Source organism: Quercus suber, unplaced genomic scaffold (genome assembly GCF_002906115.3).
Source record: "Quercus suber isolate HL8 unplaced genomic scaffold, Cork oak 2.0 scaffold_49, whole genome shotgun sequence".
Lineage (NCBI taxonomy): Eukaryota > Viridiplantae > Streptophyta > Magnoliopsida > Fagales > Fagaceae > Quercus > Quercus suber.
The window spans coordinates 1,355,042-1,362,205 of NW_027069514.1; the positions used below are offsets into that span (position 1 = coordinate 1,355,042).

A 7,164-nucleotide genomic window follows, 5' to 3' on the forward strand; every position below is an offset into this window, starting at 1 on the left:
GGTGTTTTTGTAGTACTTTTTGACTCTAAGCATTATTATAACACTCGAAAAGCATACATTTCCATCTCAAGTAAAAGAGAAAAGCGTATTTTTATTTCCATCTTGAGTAAAAGAGAAAAGCGTACAATCTCTCCGTATTATGCAAACTAATATTTTTTAGATTAATTTTGTTTTCAATCTTATCTTGTAACCTTGTCCCTTCTAAACTAAAATCCTAACTCCCAGTGTGGTGTGAGTGTGGATTGAACATACGACCTTCAGATCTTTAGTCTGACCTCTTCAAATGTGTGATGTACTGTAATTAATAAAACGACGAAATGAAATCATATCAAAAACAGCATTAATACAATCTTGAAAAACCATTCCTTATTAATTCTTATCAAACACCCATACTGACACGGTACTTTAGCAACCACATAGTCTTACTATAACTATAAGCCATCCCACTGCCAATCCTTTCTTACCTTCCAATAATTTCATTTCATTCAATACTCCTTACGCCTTACTCCTTACCTTCCTCTCTGTCTTTACACAAATAAATTCAACATCAACCCATCACAACTAAGGAATCTCCACCCAAGTAAGTGATCTTTTTGTATTTTGATTAATTATCACAAAATAAATAAAACCCATTCCAATTCAAAACAAACAAAATTCATTTTCGTACCTTAATTCAATCTGAAGATGCAAAATTGATTTTCGTACCTTAATAGTTTATTGCAACGAAGATATTATTGCAATAACTTGATATGAATTATTTTTAAATCTATTGCAATGACAAATATTAACATACCATAGCAATAACTTAATATAAATTATTTTACTATCTATTGCAATGAAAATTATTGAGATAGCATTGCAATAATCTGATATCAATTATTTTACAATTTATTGCAACAACAAATATTAAGATAGCATTGCAATAACATAATATCAATTATTTTACAATCTATTGCAATGAAAAATATGAAATAATTATCTATTACAACGACTATATCGTTGCAATAATATTAAGGCTGATGTTTTTGTAGTACTTTTTGACTCTAAGCATTATTATAACACTCGAAAAGCATACATTTCCATCTCAAGTAAAAGAGAAAAGCGTATTTTTATTTCCATCTTGAGTAAAAGAGAAAAGCTTACAATCTCTCCATATTATGCAAACTAATATTTTTTAGATTAATTTTGTTTTCAATCTTATCTTGTAACCTTGTCCCTCCTAAACTAAAATCCTAACTCCCAGTGTGGTGTGAGTGTGGATTGAACACGCAACCTTCAGATCTTCAGTCTGACCTCTTCAAATGTGTGATGTACTGTAATTAATAAAACGACGAAATGAAATCATATCAAAAACAGCATTAATACAATCTTGAAAAACCATTCCTTATTAATTCTTATCAAACACCCATACTGACACGGTACTTTAGCAACCACATAGTCTTACTATAACTATAAGCCGTCCCACTGCCAATCCTTTCTTACCTTCCAATAATTTCATTTCATTCAATACTCCTTATGCCTTACTCCTTACCTTCCTCTCTATCTTTACACAAATAAATTCAACATCAACCCATCACAACTAAGGAATCTCCACCCAAGTAAGTGATCTTTTTGTATTTTGATTAATTTTCACAAAATAAATAACACTCATTCCAATTCAAAACAAACAAAATTAATTTTCGTACCTTAATTCAATCTGAAGATGCAAAATTGATTTTCTTACCTTAATAGTTTATTGCAACGAAGATATTATTGCAATAACTTGATATGAATTATTTTTAAATCTATTGCAATGACAAATATTAACATACCATAGCAATAACTTAATATAAATTATTTTACAATCTATTGCAATGAAAATTATTGAGATAGCATTGCAATAATCTGATATCAATTATTTTACAATTATTGAGATAGTATTGCAATAATCTGATATCAATTATTTTACAATTTATTGCAACAACAAATATTAAGATAGCATTGCAATAACATAATATCAATTTTTTTACAATCTATTGCAATGAAAAATATGAAATAATTATCTATTACAACGAATATATCGTTGCAATAATATTAGGGCTGGTGTTTTGTTAGTACTTTTTGACTCTAAGCATTATTATAACACTCGAAAAGCATACATTTCCATCTCAAGTAAAAGAGAAAAGCGTATTTTTATTTCCATCTTGAGTAAAAGAGAAAAGCATACAATCTCTCCGTATTATTTCCTTAACCACAATTCCTACAAGTAATGCAAAATGATTTGGAAAAAGAAACCTAGCAAGCACGCCACACCATTACTTTATCAAACAACTCGCCGTCCCTATCCCATTCAAACTTGATTCTAAAGTCATTGTTTGTTCAATTCTTCTTTCCTATTGGTCCTTTCGATTCGCCTCTGGGTCCCCACCCCCACACCCCTCTCTGAAAAACTAAAAAAGAATCCTGTTGCAACCAAATGCCCCAAATGTTAATAAACTAATATTTCCTTCCTTACATATTATGTTAGCTCAATCATGTCTTTCCCATCAAAATACAACATTGTGTGAAAGACGTTGTCATTATCCTAAGTCCTAACAACTAAATCTTCCTCTTTTTTAATAGCAATGTCAGTGTGTCAATCATAGACATATATAATTATCGTTCACAACTTGGAATGGGTGACGATTTCTGATGGAGTAACTTCATTTTCCTATATATTTACTAGTTACATAGTTTTTTTTGGGGGGGGGGGGGACTTCGGGCCGAAGAGACTACCAAAATAAGAACTCGGTCCAAATCCCAACATCGAAAAGCCCAAGCCCATGAGATGGTGCTGATCTGGATTGGCTACCAAAGTAATCCGAGGAACACCCAACCAAGAAGAGATCAACGGATCTACCGAGGTCGTAACTTCGGTCCCCGTTCCCAAGGAACACAAAGAAGACGATGCAGAGCCCAAAGTAACAATCACTTTCACATTAATTAGGTATTCCTACTTAATGTTTGCCCCATTAAATGATGAATGACTGGATTGAACAGTAAAGACAAGCCAAAAGTCTTATTTCATGATCAAAAGACTGCAGGAGAGGTCTCTAATACGACAAGCATCTCCTATCATTCAGCCAAGAAATGCACACAAGGTAAGGGATCCAGAAAAATTGAGAAAGAAGAGCAAGAGAGAGAAAAGAATTTGTATCCACTTGTTTACACTTTGTACCTCGGATGTAGTTTTTCTCAATCAAAGAGTCTTATTCCACCATCTTTGTTCTTCAATTGTTTGTCTAATCTTCCCATTATGGACCCTTTCTTATAAATTAATTGTATTGATCAAAGGCTTATTCTACTATTTGAGTTTTTGACCCCCCCCCCCCATAATAACTTTCCACAATAATTTTATACATATATATATATATATATAAGTTGTTTATGTAGAAATATATATGAAAAGATTGAACTCTTGACATCATGATAATTATTACAAAAAAAAAAAAAAAAAAAAAAAAAGGCATACCTTAGAAGGAAGGAAGTAGGAAGGCGATTCCGAATCGATATTCGCAGATGCGCCGAAGGATAACAATGATAATGAGGCCGATGATCGGGTTTTCAGGAATCCAATGGCGGGGCCGTCGAGGAAACCGTTGCCGGAGAGCGTGAGGAAGGAGATTTTGGAGCTAGGATTTCCGGATGACAGTTACAATTATCTGAAGCACTTGCAGGAGATTAAGAACACTGGTGGTGGCTCTGCGTATTATCAGAACCCGAAGGCGAAGCTTGAGGAGCTTCCTCGTGACGTCAAGGTCGGATTAGGTTTTGTTTTTTCTTTCTACTCTGTTTGGATGCTGAGAAATTTTTTTGGAATAAGCTTGATGTGAATGTGTGTTGTTGTTTTGTTTAGGCATATGATGCTTCGAGAGTACGGATTTCTGAAGAGGATGCTGATTCCATTGGAAAATCAATTTTCAGTGTTGCGTCTAAGACTGTCAGTGTAAGGCTTTAGAAAGCTGTTGATCCTGAAGTTGCTGCATTGCTTGATGATAGTGATTTGCCGCGGTTTGCTTCCGATGATGAGGACTTGGAAGAGGATTTTGTTGTTTAGGCAAACCTTGTTGAAGAAGAAGAAGAGGAAGAGGTGGATAATAGGTTGAATATAGTTGAGGAAATTGAGGAAAAACCTGAAAATGAGGTTGATAAAGCCGGTGCTTTAGGCCAACAAGAAGTTGTGGATAGCCTTGTGTTTCAGAATGGAGTTGAAAATCAGCTGGTGCAAGAAGGAGAAGAAATTGTTGGCGACAAGCCCCGTGCCCCTCGTCTTTAGGATGAGCAATTTGATCTAGTGAGTTTCTTTTCCTGTTTTTCATTGTAATTTTTACTTTTTTCTTGTTTTGTTCTTTATTTTTCTAGACGATTGCATATTTGGGTCAGGTTAAAATGTTGAATTTTTCATTTATTATATTAGACTTTTTTTTTTTTTAATACAAGATAGAATTCCACTCTAGCCTAATCTAAGTGTATATATGTGTGAAACTCCCTCCTGGAGACTTGAACCCCGGCCCTTGCCTCCCACACCCCACAAGCAGGGATGGAACCATAATTCGAAGTTGAGGGGGGCCAAAGTATAAACCCAAAATTTTTTTATAAAAATCAAAACTAACATCTACTCAAGCTTTGTTGAATTTCATCACGTTCATTAACATTATAATCTCATATTTTCACAATTTGGATTGAATATTAATTTAATCCGTGGTAATTTTTTGGAATTTTGTTTGAAATTTTCACAAATTGGGACATCAACACTAGAGGCAATGCTGCATTATTAGCTTCAAATTATTTGTAATTTTTTCTCTTTAAAAAAATCAAATATTATGGATAATTTTCCCATCATCAACAATTCAAGTAAAAGTTTCGTTATTTCCATATTATATAGCTCTATCGTTTCAAAATTTAGTCCAAAAAATAAACCAAACAAACATACCCCACAAGCTACAACAACATTAATGTTAATAAAATATTTTCTAAAAATAGTTAATAATTCATAAAAATGAACCTATAAACAAGCATTACTATCCACTGCACACATTTGATCATAGTTTCTACGGGCTTCATATTTTTGGATCAATATGCAATGGGCAAAAGAATGTTGCAGTTTTCTTTTTAGTTTTCATGCGTTAAAATGTAAATATTTTGAAGGAAGGGAGCCAAAATATATTTTTTAGTGGAATTTTTGTATATAGTGCTATATTTTTTTTTTCAATTTTTTTTTTTGGAGGGGGGGGGGGGGTGCCATGGCCCCCTCTGCCCTAACGTGGGTCCGCCTCTGCCCACAGCACTTATACTTGTGGAGTGACCATTGCACCAAGGGTGTGCGGTGGTTTTATTATATTAGACTTGAGGATGCATGATTAGTGTAAGCTAAGTCTAAATCTAAGTTTGCCAAAGAAGGGATAAATAGTAGTGTGCATAATACATATGACATACTAAAACAAGATGGTCCAATATGTATATTGAATAAAAGGAAAAACCGAAGAAGATGGTACAATAAGATACCATAATATGTATCACAAACCGCTCTGCTCATTTGATCCATTGCTCGACCCAATGGCATTCCAATTGTGACGTCTTCTCTGATAATGGACTTTATGTATCACATGGTACAATTAAGAAGCCCTTCCATGTAGCCCCAGGAAAAACAGTATCTAAGTTAACTATTTAAGTTTCCCAACCCTAAGATAGTTTCTAGGCTTAATTCACTAAATGCCAGTTGGATCACTTTATTTCTGGATGCATTTCAATGTGCTATGTTGTTTTAATTCCTATTCTTTCCTCCTATTTTTAAAATTGTTTGTTTTCTAAATTTCTCTGTAATCACATTGTTATAAATCTATGTTTGGAACTTCTTTTTGGCTTTTCTACATTATTNCTTATAAGACATCAGAATTTGCTGCCTCAGTTCTGGAACAGCAAGATAGCTATTAAGGCCTTGACAAGAATGACCAATTTGACTCACCAGTAATTCTTTACGAAAGCTATGAAAGCCTCATGAATATGCTAAAGATAGATAATCCCATTGAGTGTTTATGTGTGTGTTTGTTCTTTTTCTTGCCTCTTTATTTATCATTTATTTGGGATTGGAGTGATGGAGTTTGCAATTGCATCAGGATTCTAGGGTAAATGAGGAAGTGTTTGTACTCATTTTTGCTTGTCAAAGGTACACGATCTTTATTCTATGTTATGGTGCATATTTTCCAGGCATGCAAAAAGCTCCAGCAGGTTGAGCTTTCGGACTGTGAAATCTATGCTTCTTGTGAGCCTTGCCCCATGTGCTTCGGTGCTATTCATCTGTCACGAATTAAGGTTGAACTACCCTGTTCTATATTCATCTCTCTTTCTTTCCCCAGATTTTTTAGCTCATGACATTACATTTTTTGCTACTTTTGTGTCAGAGGTTGGTTTATGGGGCCAAGGCTGAAGCAGCAATTGCCATTGGGTTTGATGATTTTATTGCGGATGCATTAAGAGGTACTGGTTTCTATCAGAAGGCTCACTTGGAGATCAAAAGAGCAGATGGCAATGGGGCTGCCATTGCAGAACAGGTCTTTGAGAAAACAAAGGCAAAGTTCCAAATGTATTGAATACTTAGGATTCCCCTTTCCATTATTTGGCACTAACTGGTCAGTCATTCTGAATGGCTTCATTTATAATGCAATTGTTTAATATACACTATCAAGCTAGACATACTGATATGCCTCACTATGATGCATACATGCTTGGTTGTTCCCATTGACGGAGATATACCATCCATCTCCTTTAATCCTTTCTTTTGGTAAATAGGTTTTGGCTACAAGGGAAAGGCGGAAGGGATTGATCTAATTATCACACACACACGCGTGCACACACACTCACACACATATATAATAAACAAATATTCTACAGTTTGAATAAGGTGATCCTGGAGTATGCTTCCTGTTATTCACTTCAGTCTAAAAAGAATTAGTGAACTTATCTGGTTGTAGATCAAAAGTGCAACAAGAGTAGGGTTATGAATGCTTGGATAAATGTATCAAATTTTTTGTGTCCACAAAATCTAAAGGGTAGGTGCATATGGGATGATACAATATACGAGGAGTAAAGATGAGATTTTGAGAGTTTGGGGGTATGTTTGGGTAGGTTGTTATCTTCTCTTTATTT

General features: G+C 34.3%; 1 protein-coding gene and 1 pseudogene across 1 annotated transcript; both read left to right on the forward strand.

Moving 5' to 3' along the window:
• The first annotated feature begins 3,593 nt into the window (after positions 1-3,593).
• On the forward strand, positions 3,594-4,294 carry LOC112017167 (uncharacterized; annotated as a pseudogene).
• A 1,740-nt stretch (positions 4,295-6,034) lies between these two features.
• On the forward strand, positions 6,035-6,804 carry LOC136066848 (guanosine deaminase-like). The gene is made up of 2 exons (XM_065771790.1): positions 6,035-6,330; positions 6,420-6,804. The coding sequence occupies exons 1-2, from the start codon at positions 6,148-6,150 to the stop codon at positions 6,606-6,608; spliced, it is 372 nt and encodes a 123-aa protein (XP_065627862.1). The 5' UTR covers positions 6,035-6,147; the 3' UTR covers positions 6,609-6,804.
• The last annotated feature ends 360 nt before the right edge of the window (positions 6,805-7,164 follow it).

Excerpts from the sequence above, each read along its gene's own strand:
- LOC136066848 (XM_065771790.1), top strand. The coding sequence starts at position 6,148 with ATGAGGAAGTGTTTGTACTCATTTTTGCTTGTCAAAGGTACACGATCT. Across the intron at positions 6,331-6,419 it reads TTCATCTGTCACGAATTAAG|AGGTTGGTTTATGGGGCCAA; the intron begins GTTGAACTACCC and ends CTTTTGTGTCAG.